The following is a 17070-nucleotide window of genomic DNA, read 5'->3' as shown; positions in this document are numbered from 1 at the left end:
CAGCAATCCCAGGAGATAGTTATTGTCTCTATTGCCAAATGGGGACACTGAGGTGCATGTATCTTTTACTTGGCATATGAGATTCTGTTGTGCACTGAGAGGTTTACCAAGGACCTTACTTTCCCAGAGATTTGAGCATTGCAGGGGAAGGACTAGAACAGAGGGAAGGACCCAGATCAGTGCAAGGGCCAAGTGGCTATATAGAATAGCAGTTAAGAACAGGGACTTTAGGGGTAGACATGTCTGGGTTCAGATCCCAGCTCTGTATCACCCTGGACAAGTTATTTAATCTTTCTATCTCCTGGTCCATTTCTTTAAAGTAGGGGGAAAATATCTGGTCTATAGGGTTGCTATAAAGATTTTAAAATGAGGCTAAATCCTTTGGAACACTGCCTGATCAATAGTAAAGACCCTGGGATGCCTGGGTGGCTCAATCAGTTAAGTGTCTGCCTTCAGCTTGGGTCATGATCCCAGGATCCTGGGATCTAGTCCCACATGAGGCTCCTTATTCAGTGGTGACCCTGCTTCTTCCTCTGCCCCCACCCCACTGGCTCATGCCGTCTCTCTCTCTCTCTCTCTGACAAATAAATAAATAAAATCTTTAAAAAAAATAGTTAAGACGCAAAGTGATAGCTATTGTCATTAACGTTATCCTACCTCAAATCAGCATTTGCTCAATTACACAGAGGAGGTGTTTTAAAAAATACTTGCTATTGGTTTTACAACTTCATTTTTTTCAAATTACTTGACAGCCAATTTCCATTTTTAAATTTTAAGTGAACTGGGGTGCCTGGGTGGCTCAGTGGTTAAACCTCTGCCTTGGCTCAGGTCATGATCTCAGGGTCCTGGGATCGAGCCCTGCATCAGGCTCTCTGCCTGCCTCTCTGCCTACTTGTGATCTCTCTCTCTATCAAATAAATTTAGAAAAAAAACACCTTTAAATTTTAAGTGAACTGAATTAATTTTGTTCTAACAAAAAATTTAAATAATTTTATATTATTTGCAACAATTGAGGACACCCTGAACTTGGACTTGGTACACATTGAAGTAGGGATATGGTTGTGATATGAAGGAAAAAATGCCACCTTAATTCTTCTGCATTTAGCTGTGAGCACTTGCCGTTTGCTACCAGATTTGTAAAGGATTTGAGGTGATGGGTGGAGAGGGGTAGAGAGGGGTGCTTGTACCTGTCATTCCTTTAACCTCAGTGTGAAGGCTGAGGAGTTAGCCAGGTAAAGAGGTCAGAGGCACAGCCCTGCTGCTTAGCTCTGTATATCAAACTTTGTATATAAAACTGGCCTCTCTTTGCCTCCATTTCTGGATCTCTAAAATGGGTACAAGAAAAGTAACTTGCTAAAGGCCCAATTAGGATAATTGAACAAGCTAATGTCCTCGAATAGTACCTGGCAAAGAATAGCACTTGGAAAAATGTTAGCTATTATTAATTCCTTACAAAGTGTGACTAAAGTGAGGAATGAACTCCAAAAGATTCTTTAAGGATTAGTTTATGTTTGGAATTGTGTCCCAGATGCAGATAAAAGACCACAGGAGCCTGGAAGAAAGACATGTTCACATTTTATCTTTATGTTTGCTATTAGTCATGTAATTTCAGATTTTCTCAGGAAATAACATCAATTCCTATAGTTAAGTATTTCTCTTTTTTTTTTATTCTCTCCCCTCTAGTAAGAAAAATTAACCTTAATTGATGGAATTGATTTTAATTCAATTTAATTCTTTCATATGGGTAAAAATTAAATCCAAAAAAATAATATTTTGTTAGGGAGGGTTGAGTTTTGGAGGACCACAAGCCGTTGTAATAGTAAGATGGTTTTGCTCTCCAAGAACCAGTTTTACCCCCGTGGGAGCTCTGTCACTCCCACTGAGAATGTATGTTTGAGTACTATGTTAAGTTACAGGGTCAAGTTCCACTTTTTTTTTTTTTTAAGATTTTATTTATTTACTTGAGAGAGAGAGACAGTGAGAGAGAGCATGAGCGAGAAGGTCAGAAGGAGAAGCAGACTCCCTGTGGAGCTGGGAACCCGATGCAGGACTCCATCCCGGGACTCTGGGATCATGACCTGAGCTAAAGGCAGTTGCCCAACCAACCGAGCCACCTAGGCACCCCTCAAATTCCACCTTTTTTTTTTTAGGATTTAGTTATTTATTTGACATATAGAGATCACAAGTAGGCAGAGAGACAGACAGAGAGAGAGAAGGAAGCAGGCTCCCTGCTGAGTGGAGAGCCTGATGTGGGTCTTGATCCCTGGACCCTGGGATCATGATCTGAGCCGAAGGCAGAGGCTTAAACCACTGAGCCACCCAGGCGCCCCTCAAATTCCACTTTTTAAACAAAAAGCTCTTCTAATCACTTCTGGTAAAACTAGCACTATATGGTAACAATGCAAAGTAATTTGTTCATTTGAAATTAAGGTCTCTGTCTTCCCGACAGATGAGAAGGGATTTACAGCACTGGGACAGTGCGCTACAACTGGCAAAGCGCTTAGCCCCGGACCAGATACCGTTTATATCAAAAGAATATGCTATTCAGCTTGAATTCACGTAAGTCCTTCTCTTTATGTTTTTTGGTCAGTCGCTAACTGCTGAATATCCCCAATTCCGAGCTGCCATTAATGAGAAGGCCCTCCATTGACTGAGTAATTGCTTGTTAGAGGTAGAAATCTATATATCTGTAGTTCCAAAAAAATTGTCTTTTCTCACTAGCGAAGGCTTGTCCAGGCCTTTATCCACTGTCATTTTCAGCATCAAAACTGAAGTCTGGGTGTAAGCCTTTCCTACACCAAGAATCTAGCTACTGTTTGGAATCGCACTTGGCCAGCAGCAGTTATGCATAGTATCGGGGGGGGCGGACTGCTTTTCACAGCCCGTGTTCATGACCTTGACCTCTTCGAACCCTTCGCCGCTTTGCAGTGTAATTTCAAGTCATAGTGAAAAGCACAGAATTTGGTCTACATCTTCTGTTTGCTTAAAATTATAGTTTTCCTCTCTCTAAGTTGAATTGCATCTGCATAAAGGTTGGGTTGAAAGTCAAGCCCGAAGCTTTTCACAGGTGGTCATTCAACGCTTGAGTAGTAATCCTTCGTGCTACATGAGTCGGCTTCGCAGATCTCTCCTACCTTGGGAAACTGTCAGTTCCAAGAGCCTTAGAGTTTTCTGATGCTCTTTGCTGCTCGACCACCTTGTCGGTAGTCCTAATTACAGAATGTAGATTTTTATTTCATGGCTGCGTAAAAGTGTGATGGTAGAAGCATTCAGAATCCAGTGTTAAGCTCACAGGCAGCCATGCTTAGTGCTACCGAGGCATTTAAATAGCTGGAGAGGCAATTCAAGTGAATAATTTTCTTGCAAATTCAGTTCACACAGGTACGTACAGTAACGACTGTATCACACCCCTGGACAGTTTCTTTTGACATTGATTATACATTGCCATTTCAAAAATAGTGAAATGTGGAAAAGTATTGGTCTTTGAACAAAGAAAAAATGGTTCTAACGGTTTTTAAAAAATATTTTTGTATAGTTCCTCTTTATTTTCAGCTGACTTTGGATTCACTGAGAATATGGACACCCAAACTATATCTGGAGAAATCATGCTTTCAAAAAGTGGTCTTTCATGTCTAACCGTCCTCCCTTATTTGAAATTTTATATCTTCCAAATAAAAACTTTTTAGAGATTTCATTTCTTTTGTAGCCAACCTCAATTTAAGTTTGTCACATATTTGCCCCTTAAAAAGTAACTCTGGAAGGGCGCCTGGCTGGCTCAGTTGGTAGCGCCTGTGACTCTTGACCTCAGGGTTGTGAGTTCAAGTCCCATGTTGGGTGTAAAGCTTATTTTAAAATAAAATCTATTTTTAAAAAAAGTAACTTCATATATTAAAAAGGACAAATTGCAATCTTAGTGCATAACCTAAAGGTCACGGCCTCCCAGTGCCTTGGCATTCCATCTCCATCCTGAGAGTGACAGGGTCTTAGAGCACAAAACCTCTGTGCTAAAGGGAAAAGGGTCATTTCATTGGAAAATGACCCACCATATCCTCCCAGAACACAGACACCTTAGTAAACCCTTGGACCGTGGAGAAAACATTTATTTTCTCCTTTTGGGGGGACATCGGAGCTTTTGTAGCAAACTCTAAAACTTTGTCTTGTTATAGTCGGGTGAGCTGAGGTCCGTTGAAAGCCAGTGCTTTGTTGATATTTCTTAAAATTTCTAGCACTTTCTCACCACCAACTCCCAAAACTTTCACTGCTATTTGGACTCTGATCTAGACACACACCCAGTCCCCAGTGATCAAGCATTTCCTTTGTAATCATAGTAACTAAGTAGGTTAGTGGGTGAGGAAACCGAGTGAGGCTTAGGGAGGTTGGATAACTTGCCTCAGCTGATAAAAGATGGAGCTCGCATGGAGCTTAGCGCCATTTTTAGAGGAAGATGGATCTGCAGTTGGGCCTCAGCCACAAATCACAGGATTCATTCTGTCCCAGATAAAGCAAGATAATAAATAGGTCTTGTGGATATGCATACCAATGTTAGCATCAGTTATGGGAGTATTATTGTTATTTATATTATATATAATGCTTTTTATCTCAGTAAGAACCAGGACCTTTGATACTGTAATCCTAACCGTGTTCCTTCGTGTCTACCCTGATCCCTTCAATACATATTCTTCTTACAAATATTGGGCCTTCAGAAAATACATTCATTTTCATGGTCACGTGACTGTCATTTAGTGCCCAAAAAGAGATCATCAAAAGTGGCCTATTTAGAAGACACGAACAAACATTTCTCCAAGGAAGACATACAGATGGCCAAGAGATCCGTGGAAAAGCACTCAGCATCAGGGAAATGCAAATCAAAACCACAATCAGATATCATCTCACACCTGTCAGAATGTCTAAAATAAAAAACACAAGAAACAGGTATTGGTGAGGATGTGAGAAAAAGGAACCCTCGTGCACTGTTGGTGGAAATGCAAACTGGAACAGCCACTGTGGAAAACAGCATGGAGATTCATCAGAAAATTAAAAACAGAATTATTATATGATCCAGTAATCACACTACTGGGTATTTACTCAAAAAAAACCCTGAAAACACTCATTCAAAAAGATGTATTTTTGAATGCAATCCTACATTTACTGCAGTGTTATTTACAAGAGCCTAGATGGGGAAGCAACCCGAGTGTCCACCAACAGATGAGCGGGTCAGAGGGTGTGGTGTACACACAATGCGGTGTTTGCTTGGCCGTAAAAAAGAGTGCAGTCTTGCCATTTGTAATAACACCGGTGGATCTACAGGGTAAAACGCTAAGTGAAATTAAGTCAGGGGCGCCTGGGTGGCTCAGTGGTTAAAGCCTCTGCCTTCGGCTCAGGTCATGATCCCAGGGTCCTGGGATCGAGCCCCGCGTCGGGCTCTCTGCTCAGCGGGGAGCCTGCTTCCTCCTCTCTCTCTCTGCCTGCCTCTCCGCCTACTTGTGATTTCTGTCTGTCAAATAAATAAATCTTTAAAAAAAAAAAACTATTAAAAAAAAAAAAAGAAATTAAGTCAGAGAGTGGGGCGCCTGGGTGGCTCAGTGGGTTAAAGCCTCTGCCTTCGGCTCAGGTCATGATCCCAGGGTCGTGGGATTGAGCCCCACATTGGGCTCTCTGCTCAGCGGGGAGCCTGCTTCCTCCTCTCTCTCTGCCTGCCTCTCTGACTACTTTGTAATCTCTGTCTATCAAATAAATAAATAAAATCTTAAAAAAAAAAAAAGAAATTAAGTCAGAGAAAAACAAATACTGTATGATTTTACTCATAGGTGGAATTTAAGAAACAAAATAAATGAAGAAAAAAGACAACCCATACTCCTAAAAATAGAGAACAAACTGGTGGTTGGCAGAGGGGAGATGGGGCAGGGGGTGAAGTAGGTGGAAGGTATTAACAGTACACTTTCCATGATGAGCACTGAGGCGCATTCGTTGAATCATTGTACACCTGACTAACAACACTGTATGTTAATTATACTTGAATTTAAAAAATAATTTTTTAAACATAAAGGATTCCCCCCAGAAGTGGCCCATCACATTTAACATAGCCCCCCAAAATGCCTGACATACTACAAAGTAAGTACCCTACAGTCTCGCATAATCTAGCTTTATAATTATTATTTTTTGAGAGAGAGTGCATGTTGGGGTGGGGAGCCGAGGGAGTGGGGGAGAGAATCTTGAGCAGTTTCCCTGGTCAGCACAGAGCTCGGTCTCACGACCCAAGAGACCATGACCTGAACCAAAATCAAGAGTCAGATGTAGGACACCTGGGTGGCTCAGTTGGTTGGACGACTGCTTTTTGGCTCAGGTCATGATCCCGGAGTCCTGGGATCGAGTCCCGCATAGGGCTCCCAGCTCCACGAGAAGTCTGCTTCTCCCTCTGACCTTCTCCTCGCTCATGCTCTCTCTCACTGCCTCTCTTTCAAATAAATAAATAAAATCTTAAAAAAAAAAAAAGACGCTCAACTGACTGAGCCACCCCCAGGTGCCCCTGTAATCATTTTTAAAATGAACTGCACTTGAAAAAAAAAAAAAGCTTGTATGTTGTGTATCACATCTTTTGTGAGCTCAAGCAACCCAGTGACAAAGATTATCTTTTAAATCTTGTCTATGTAAATATGATACATATTTATGTATTGAAATTCACTCTGATTTTTCTTTCAGGGGTGATTATGTAAATGCTTTGGCTCATTATGAGAAAGGAATAACTGGTGATCAGAAGGTAACCTTGAATCAAGATATGTGTAATTATCTTCAGGTTTGTTAGTTTCGTTTAAAAAGCCATTGTCTGAATTGCTTCTTATTTATTCAGTATCTGGTAGGTGAGCTCTTTTTCAGTTTATTAACAACCTTGCAAAGGATATAGTTTCATCATTTAAAAACACTTAAAAACTGAAGGTGAAAATATTTTTATCAGTCTGAAAAAGAGATATTTTCCTTTGTATATTAACTGTGAGCTTCTTGTTAATGCTGGGAGTAAAATTTTTATGCCTTCCCATGTATAGGCTGACTATGATTTTCACGAAGCTTTTCCTTTCACTCTCTTAAAACGTTTCACTAACCACTGAGAAGTTAACTCCCATGCCATAAAGTCCATTCTGCCCCTTCATCTGTCACGCTGTATCTTTTATGATGATCCTGGAAAGCATGGACTTTACCCACTATTCCAGCCCATTCTCCCCCTAGAATTTTAGCTCAAGAAGCCAAATTTTGCAATAAAAGTTGATGTTTTTACGTGATGTCTTGTAAAGAGTGAAAATCTTATTTGATGTTTTTGCATGATGTCTTGTTAAGAGTGAAAATTTTATTTGATGTTTTTACGTGATGTCTTGTAAAGAGTGAAAATCTTATTTCCTTTCTTTTATCTAGAATTTTTATTATAGAAGTCATAATTTCATTACAGTCAATTTAAAAAACTGCGACAGTGTGACATGAAAAGTCACCTTTTCATTCTCTCCTCTATCACATGACTCAGTGGTAACCACTGGTCACAGTTTTATATGTTTCCACACAAGAATCTCTTGTAAGCATGCAGATATATGTATGAGATGTGGGTTTTTACTAAATACGGAATCATTCATTTCCATTCATTTAGCAAAGATGAACTGAAATCCATTCTATGAAAAGCAGCATTTGGCTTTCTTCATGGTCTTTCAAGTCAATACACACAAATCGATTTTAATCTTTTAAGAGTTTCTCATGTCCTGTTGTTTATTTTATTTATTTTTTTTTTAAAGATTTTATTTATTTGTTTGACAGACAGAGCTCACAAGTAGGCAGAGAGGCAGGCAGAGAGAGGAGGAAGCAGGCTCCTTCGTGACCTGAGCAGAAAGCAGAGGCTTTAACCCACTGAGCCATCTAGGCTCCCCCTCATGTCCTGTTGTTTAGATGTGCACAGTTTTTTCATCTACTCCCTTATTGAATTTTATTTGTTTTTGCTTTTTTTTTTTTACTATGAAAATACTGCAATGAATGTTCTACCTAGTATACTTGTATCTCTAACTACCTAAGATAGTATTTCTGAAGGATATATTCTTATAGATGGGATTTCTAGGTCATAGAATGTATGATTTTAATTTCTTACAATGTCAGGTTGCTCTCCAAAAGAATTTATAGCGACTTACACAGCTAAAGGCCTGTCTGTATGGAGGTGTCGATCCCACCCCCCATTTCCAACAACATCTAATGTTACCGTGTTATCTCCTCTACCAATTTCATAAGCCAAAAAAAGGTATTTTATGTGTATTTGATTATTAGTGGAGCTGAGCATGTTTTATTTCTTGGTCAATTACATGTTTTTTTATGAATTGCCTGATCATATCCTTTGTCCATGTAACTCGGGTTTTTGATCTTTTCTTTGGCTACATATATTTTAGGTGTTTTTTTTTTGTTAATCCGTGTTATTGAATACAGTAGCTGCTAGCCACACATGGCTATTTAAACTCATGAAAATGAAAAAAAATTTAGAATTCAGTTCCTCTGTCACACTGGCCATATTTCAGCTACTCAAGAGCTGCTCGTGACTGTTAGCTACCACGTTGGACCAGGCAGGTACAGAACGTTTCCATCACCAGAGTGTTCTAGACCTGGTGCATAAAATGCAATCTGACAGTATAGTTCACTAGTACACATTAATTACTTGAAAATTTCTCTAGTTATCTTTAATGAATTAGGCAATTTTATATAAAGTTTTTAATGTTTAATCCTGTCTAATGGAGAAATCTTCAATTCCATAAATGGTTTTTTTCCTTAATTTTGCTCATAGCATTTATGCTGTGTACCAGATATATTACTTCTTGGTATAAAATTTTATACCAAGAAGACATACAAAGATATACAAGGCATTATGACATGGGGTAGTAAAAATTTGTTCTTAAGCATCAACGATCTAGACTTCTTTTTAGGTTTATTTAAATTCAAGTTAGTTAACATAAGTGTATTATTAGTTTCAGGGGAAGAATTTAGTGAATCATCAGTTGCATTTAACACCTGGTATTCATTCCATCAAGTGACCTCCTTCATGCCCATCACCCAGTTACCCCGACCTCCCACCCACCTCCCCCCTGCAATCCTCAGATTGTTCTTTGTAGCTAAGAGTCTCTTATAGCTTACCTCCCTCTCTGCTTTTATCATATTCTTCCTTCCCTTCCTCTATGTTCATCGGTTTTCTTTCTTAACTTCCACATATGAGTGAAATTGTTAGATATTTATAAAGATCTAGACTTCTAAAGAAAAAAAGTATGGCTTTGTAACGGGTGATTTAAAAAAAAAAAAAGGACTCTGTGTTATTTCATAACCTTGAGATTTGCCTGGAAGGGTTAATGAAAGTAGTGTTTGGGCTCATTTTAGATTTAAATTAATTGTTTGGCTGAAATAAATCAGTTTAACTTAGGGTCTGATTTGTAAGTTATTTGCCTTATGATTTCAGGAACACGATGAAGTGTGTCTGGCTGGGGTGGCCCAGATGTCCATAAGAATGGGAGACATACGCCGAGGGGTTAACCAGGCGCTGAAGCATCCCAGCAGGGTCCTTAAAAGAGACTGTGGCGCCATATTGGAGAATATGAAGGTGTGCTTGTCTCTGCATAAATATTCATGGGCACTTTCATGTAATAAATTCAGTGTTTTAATAATCTCCTATTAATTTAGCAATTTTCAGAAGCAGCCCAACTGTATGAAAAGGGTCTCTATTATGACAAAGCAGCCTCGGTTTACATCCGCTGTAAGAATTGGTAAGAATTGGCTAAAACTTGTTCCAAGCAGGTGTGGAAATGAAGGGGTCCTGGTGGTCTCCCCTCTTGTTTCCTTGCAGTTCCTCCCTCCTGGACATCCTGTTCCCTCTTCTCTTTATCTCCTTCTTCTTCTTCTGTGAGCTCATGTTCATAGTTCACTTTCCAAAGAACAGTATGTCCTATCAGTCTGGTGTGGGGAGATCTCTGATCAGACAAGTTACTAGGGGAAAAAGCTCTGTTGTCCCCGAAGAGCTCAACCACTGTCTTGGTTTCCCACAGAGAGGGAGGGCAGGGGTGTGGGGTCAGAAGGAAAAGCAGTTACGTCCGCTTCTACCTATAGGAGCCAAGATTTCTTTAAAGATTGTGATAACTATTTTGAATCCTAAAAACTAACATTTGATTGTAGGACACTACCTCGGGTTTGAACATAGTGCTGACATTATTCTCCAAAACCTGCCTTCTAGGGCCAAAGTTGGTGAGCTTCTGCCTCGTGTTTCTTCCCCAAAGATTCACTTGCAGTATGCCAAAGCGAAAGAAGCCGATGGAAGGTTTGTATGGATTCTCAGATTCATTCAGATTTAAAGCACTTTGTAAGTTTGATAAATTAACCATCAACCTTTGCAACCTCTGCAAAAGGCAGAGTGGAGGAAGGAAACATCTTTTGCCTTCATCTTGCCTGAATGCCAGAATGTTCAGTCTCTCCCGTAACTTATATACCTCAATTGATCCCTTGTATATTCAAATATAGGCTACTGTCTCTTGTATTTGAGAGTTAAATATTAAGGTTGATATTTTTGATGTAATGTGGCATGAAAACAAAGTGATCATCATTTTATTATGAAGGATAACATGGATGCAGAGGATAAGAACAGTGAAGGAATACAAATTCCCCACCCATGATAGCTCAGTGAGAGCCACAAAACAGTGTCAAGATACAGCAATGGATAGTTAATATCCAAAACATACAAAGATTCCCAGCAACATGCTATAAGAAACTCAAAGTCAAGGGTTCCCAGAGGAGGAAACACAATTATGAAATTGTATTTCGTATAAACATGAAAAAGCTCTACCTCATTAAATGTCTTACTAGAATGGAAAGAGCTGGATGGAGAGCTAGTGGGGAATGAAGAGAAGTCTCGAGCTCCATCTAGAGGTTGACACACAAAGATTTTATAGATCACTTTTTGCTATACCTGTAAATGTGGAATAGTCTGTATTTTCTGTTTTCTAAAATAAGCTTATACCACTGTTTTAGTCTTCCCACTCCAAAAAAAGTAAAGTGTAAAAAATTACATGATTCAGGTGAGAAAACACAATTCAATGTGAATATTTTACTGTTAGTTTATTAAACCTGTAAAAAGAACACATTTTAGTGAGACGAGTCCTTATATTCTTTCTGATGAAGAAGTAGTTCAAGAAAAATAAGAAACCACCACCAAACAGGCACCTGGGTGGCTCAGGTGGTTAAGCATCTGCCTTTGGCTCAGGTTATGATCTGAGAGTCCTGGGATCAAATCCCACATCGGGCTCCTCACTCAGTAGGGAGCCTGCTTCTTCCTCTCCCACCCACCCCCCCGCTTGTGTTCCCTCTCTTGCTGTCTCTCTCTCTCTCTCTCTCTCTCTCTCCAATAAAGAAAGAAAGAAATCACTATCATTAAAAAATTGTCCCGTTTATTGACATTTCTCCCCAATGCAACAGTGTTAAGAAAGCTGTTCTGAACTAAGTATTTCTTGCAGATACAAAGAAGCTGTTGTGGCTTATGAGAATGCGAAACAGTGGAACAGTGTCATCCGCATCTATCTGGATCACCTCAACAATCCTGAGGAGGCTGTCAGTATTGTCAGAGAGACCCAGTCTCTGGATGGCGCCAAAATGGTAGCCAGGTAACAGAATGCATGTTCTTTGGGGTTCCAAAAAAAGAAAGTCCGCACTTCCCCTCATCAAATAAATTTCGTACCAAATTTTTAAAATTTTAAAACAAAAAATTTTCCAAAGACTAAATACTCCCTTTGAAAACTCAAATATTCCCTTTGAAAACTCCAAGGGAATATTTAGTCTTTTGGTTTGGTCTGAGTATTTAAGTTCAAAGTGTGCCTGTTGCGGTCAGTGCGTGAGAGTAATGCTTTTCGAACACAAGCCTAAAGTGTAGAACTGCGGTTTGCCTGTTTTCTTCAGTGGCTTCTCATAGTTGCAGAAAGATTTTATTTTGTCAATGACAAACTTACTTGAAATGAGTCAAACTGATGAAAGTTACTTTGTTTTAGGTTTTTCCTACAGTTGGGTGACTACGGGTCTGCCATCCAGTTTCTTGTTATGTCCAAATGTAATAATGAAGCTTTCACACTGGCTCAGCAGCACAACAAAATGGAAATCTATGCAGACATTATTGGTAAATACCACTGTTTGCCCTCATTTCTCTTAAAGATTTGTATCATAGGAATCCTCAACTCTTACGATTCAAGTTTCCGATAGGCATGCCCCAAGCACATACCCTCACACCATTTACACATAGACACACGCATATCTGTATGGTACTTGTCGGATTTCAGGATTCCTACTGTCTCAAAGTGAGATGGAATTATAAGACCATTTTCAAAAATCCAGTTTTTGGGGGGACCTTTAAAAGAGGTCCGATTTCCCAAATTCTGCTGTTTGTCAACCAGTGTTAAAACAAGGTTCCAAAATGAAGGTAACTGAAAACACTAAAGAATTTTTTAAGAAATATTTTCATAAATGTTTTAAATTGACTTATAAATTAAGATTATATGATTATACTTGGATGAAGAGTGATATAAGCGAGATACGGTTTTCCAGAAGAAGGTCCAAAAGAGAATTTTTCTATTCTGAGAACACTTGCCTAATAGGTTTTCTTCCCTTGTTTGCAATTATTCCTAGAAACCACTGAAATAATTTTGAGATTCATATATAATGTTATTTGTGGTGGTATTTTATTTTGTTTTGTTTTTATTGTGGAAAAGTACACATAACATAAATTTACCATTTTAACCATTTTTACATGTACAGTTCAGTCATATTAAGTACATTAGCATTGTACAACCATCACCACCACCCATTTTCAGAACTTTTCCATCATCTTGAACTAAAACCCTGTACTCAGTGAGCAGTATCTCCCCGTTTCCCTCTCCTCCAGCCCCTGACAGCCACTGTTGTACTTTCTGTGTCTATAAATTTAATGATTCATAGTGTTTCATATAAGTGACATATAAGTGTTGGTCCTTCTGTGTTATTTTGGGTTTTTTAATTTACTTACTTATTTTTATTTATTTTTTTAAGTGGGCTCCGTGCACAGTGTGGAGCCCAATGTGAGGCTTGAACTCACAACCCTGAGATCAAGACCTGAGCTGAAATCAAGACCCAACATTCAATGGACTGAGCCACCCAGGCAACCTTCTGTTATTTTGTTTTTTGTTTTTTTTAATTCACAAAAGAATTGTGAATCCATAAGAATTGATGATAGGATTTATGAAAAAATCTTTCTTTCAGTCTTTAAGGGAACAAATAGGTAAAAGCATCTTCTAATATCTTACAAAGCCATTCAGATAATTGGAGAAAATAAACAGCTAAAGAAAAAAAGGAAATACAGACAAAAGGAACATTAGACTCATTAACGTTTAGCTTGACAGATGACATTTCTGTCTCAACACTGCCGATCACCACAGCACTAATGCATTTGAGATTTTTTTCATTTCATAAGCATTTTTTTGCTTGCGCGTATGCGCACGCACACGCACACACACACACACACACACACACACACACACACACAGAGTTACTTTTCTCCACCTTTCTTTACCCCCTTCTCCCATAAACTTCCTCTGTACCTTGGGCTGGAGGCCCAGGGCTATCGTTATATTTGGTACATTAATGGACCTCCGACTCCTCTGTGTAAATGTAAGCAATGATTTTAGGTCCTTCTCCCTCTTTGCTTAACATATAAAGAAAAACAGTAATTATCTTTAAATGGCATCTATGGGCTACTTGAATATTACCTCCTTATTTGTCTGACAAATACAGACAGTTGTCGAAACCAGGCAGTGCTGAGACGGGGAGACGGATTACATTTCTATTAAAGTTGACCTGTGATTGTTCCGAAACTCTAAGCCCATCACGATGGCGATTATAGTCCTAGTTGTTCCTGTTGTTTCAGGAGAGGAGATAAGGCTCTGAAAGATGGATAAAAGTTACAAAGGGTAATGTCAAACCACAACCTAGATTCTCACAAAGCCTCCTCATTTCCTGTCCTGATTCCTGTTTGAGTGAAAAGAAGATGCAACAGAGTTGATATTTGGGGTAATGATGGTGAAGGGGTTTTGTGAGGAAAACAAACACTCATAGCAACACTGATATTCACAGTTAAATTTTTTTTAATCATCTGATTTTGGATCTTATTTTTAAGTTAACAATAAAAGGTAAACACCTTTTGCTCAGATGTTTTACTCAATGAACTTCTGTCGTAGGTTCTGAAGATACTTCTAATGAAGACTATCAAAGCATCGCCTTATATTTTGAAGGAGAAAAAAGACATTTTCAGGCTGGAAAATTCTTCCTGCTGTGTGGCCAGTATTCACGAGTTAGTATTTCCCAAGAAAATACACATTGAACTCCATGGGAATGCTTAGGGGAATTTTTTTTTTTTTTAGTTATCTCTATGCCCAATGTGGGGTTCATACTCATGAGCCTGAGATCAAGAGTCACATGTTCCACCAACTGAGCCAGCCAGGTGCCCTAGAAATATTTTAAAATATATTATGCTCCCAGACACCCAGATCTGAAGTCTGAGTTAACTTTAAATCCTCTCTCTCCCACAGCCAGTCACATTCTTCCTTTGTAGTATCTCTGACATCTGTCCCTTTTCATTCTACCTACTATCGACTTAATTCAGACCTGGGTCACCCCACTTATTATTCGATTATTAAAATATTATTTCTATTTTCCCTGTTTTTAGTTTCTGTCCCTATAACTCACCCTACATTTTGTTCCCCAAATGGTACATACTTGCATTGCTAAAGAGCCCCACAGCAGGGGTTCTAGCAAGGACAGAACTAAGCAATGCTGTGCATTCATTGTGTGACAGGTTGGGGACTACTGGGTGGCACCTGTTTGGTCTAACAGAAATAGCTTCTGCTACCAGAACATTGTTGCCTTTCAGGAAGTGGTCCTACTAGTGCCCGATCAGAGGGTTTTTCATGAGAAACAGAAGTCTCAGTCTCCCAATTTTAAAATAGGGACCCAGATATTTGTATAATACCTCACTCACCAAAAAAAAACACTGTGTGTGAACTCAGCTTTCTGGCCACCAACTTAGAGTTTCTGGCCACTTAGATAATGTCCAGACTCCTTAACTGACACTCAAGAGAAGTCCCACAAATTGACCAATGAGCCGGAACTTCCCAGCCAGCTGCTGGCATCTAGCTGTTTCCATTGGAAAAAACCTATATTCCTGCTAGCCTTTTCCCAGTCCTTTTCTCATCTAGATTCTCCTCTTCCCCACCTACCACGGACCTGTTCCTCTTCAAGTCATTTTTCCTGGGTGGCACCTTTGGGACCATCCCCATGTAGATCAACTTTTCTTCCTCGGAGCACCTATGAAAACAACCAGTCATACTGCCCCTTTATCATTTAAACTTTTATAACCTTAATTTTCTTCATAGATGTGATGGTGTAGTGTTGTGGAATTAGCCCATTACGACTTAAAATAATTGGTTCCTTATATCATGGCATTACACAGATCTGTCCTTCCTGGGATTCTCCCCAGCAGCCAGCACAGTCTCATGTATGTAGTAGCACATGGGCAGTAGATACCTGTCGGACGAACAAATGAATGAAAATAATTATTTCTTCACAATGAAAAAGGGCTTATTTTTCATTCTCCTCTCACCAGAAGTCTGAACTAAATTCTGTAGAAGGTTCACTGGATCCTTCCATCGCTGAGACTGCACTCAGCCTTTCAAGAGTGTATTTTAAGACCCAGACAACACACGCCCCTGGCTGAGAGGAGGGTACTTTCAGGAACTATCATTACTTTGAGTGTGTGAAAACTTTGTTTTTCCCCAGGGTGAAAGCGGGCTGCACGTTTTCAATTGCTATGCAATTCTCATTTCAGGCACTTAAACATTTCCTGAAATGTCCGAGCTCAGAAGATAATGCGGCCATAGAAATGGCAATTGAAACTGTAAGTAAACTCTGTAATGTGAACCTTTGAGAACGCCGATGTGCAAAATTAGACATGCGGCAGTAGACCAAAGAATGTAACCAGTTCCCAGGTACCCATCATCTGACTTCAGCAGCGATTGACATGTGACCATTCTTTTTTTTTTTTTTTAAAGATTTTATTTTATTTATTTATTTGTCAGATTGAGAGAGAGGGAGAGAGAGCAAGCACAGGCAGACAGAATGGCAGGCAGAGGCAGAGGGAGAAGCAGGCTCCCTGCTGAGCAAGGAGCCCGATGTGGGACTCAATCCCAGGACGCTGGGATCATGACCTGAGCCGAAGGCAGCTGCTTAACCGACTGAGCCACCCAGGCGTCCCGACATGTGACCATTCTTATGTTATTCAGACCCCCACCTCTTTTTCTGTATTATTTTAAACCAAATCATTTATTTATGGGCACAAAATCTGTCTATAAAAGATAAGAACCTTTGCATTTTCTTGTAGGTGTAACTTGCATGCAGTAAAGTGCACAGATCCTAAATGTAGAGCTCATTTTTTCATATGAGTACACTGGTGTGACCCCTGTTGAGATCAAGATACGGAACATTTCCCGCTTCCAGAATGCTCTCTTATGTTGCCTCCCAATCAGTGCCCCCAGCCAGGGGGAACCACAATTCTGACCTCTGTCCTTATAGACTGGTTGTATCTGTCTAGGTATTTCATATAAATGGCCTCATACATATTTTGTACTATTTAGTGTCCAGTTTCTTCCAATCAGCCGTTAAGTCTGCTAATGCATTGTGTTACTGCATGCAGCAATAGTTCATTTTTTTTAAAAAGATTTTTATTTATTTATTTTTGTGATAGAGAGCACACAAGCGTGAGCGGGGGAGGGCCGGGGTTGGGGGTGGAAGCAGGCTCCCTGCTGAGCAAGGAGCCTGTTGTAAGACTCGATCCCAGGACCCTGAAATCATGACCTGAGCCAAAGGCAGACACTTAACGGACTGAGCCACCCACATGCCCAGTAATAGTTCATTCTTATTCTTGACTGAGTAATAGTCTACTGTATGACTATACCACAATTTATTTATCCATTATTCTGTTAATGGACATTTGGGTTGTCTCCAGTT

At 39.6% G+C, this 17070-nt stretch overlaps 1 protein-coding gene across 2 annotated transcripts in view; it reads left to right on the top strand.

The window, feature by feature from the left end:
- LOC111149143 (WD repeat domain 19) overlaps positions 1 to 17070 on the top strand; it is a 96525-nt gene that overhangs the window by 50176 nt on the left and 29279 nt on the right. For both annotated transcript variants that reach the window (XM_022506086.1, XM_022506088.1), the window contains 9 exons: positions 2450 to 2559; positions 6700 to 6757; positions 9464 to 9604; positions 9685 to 9767; positions 10232 to 10315; positions 11505 to 11651; positions 12033 to 12157; positions 14247 to 14359; positions 15893 to 15961. In XM_022506086.1, coding sequence (XP_022361794.1) covers positions 2450 to 2559; positions 6700 to 6757; positions 9464 to 9604; positions 9685 to 9767; positions 10232 to 10315; positions 11505 to 11651; positions 12033 to 12157; positions 14247 to 14359; positions 15893 to 15961 — 930 coding nt within the window. The remainder of the gene's footprint in view (positions 1 to 2449; positions 2560 to 6699; positions 6758 to 9463; positions 9605 to 9684; positions 9768 to 10231; positions 10316 to 11504; positions 11652 to 12032; positions 12158 to 14246; positions 14360 to 15892; positions 15962 to 17070) is intronic.

This window comes from Enhydra lutris, unplaced genomic scaffold, assembly GCF_002288905.1.
Source record: "Enhydra lutris kenyoni isolate GAN:26980312 unplaced genomic scaffold, ASM228890v2 scaffoldscaffold21, whole genome shotgun sequence".
Lineage (NCBI taxonomy): Eukaryota > Metazoa > Chordata > Mammalia > Carnivora > Mustelidae > Enhydra > Enhydra lutris.
The sequence above is the reverse complement of the archived record's forward strand: the minus strand, read 5'-3'. Positions and strand labels throughout refer to the sequence as shown.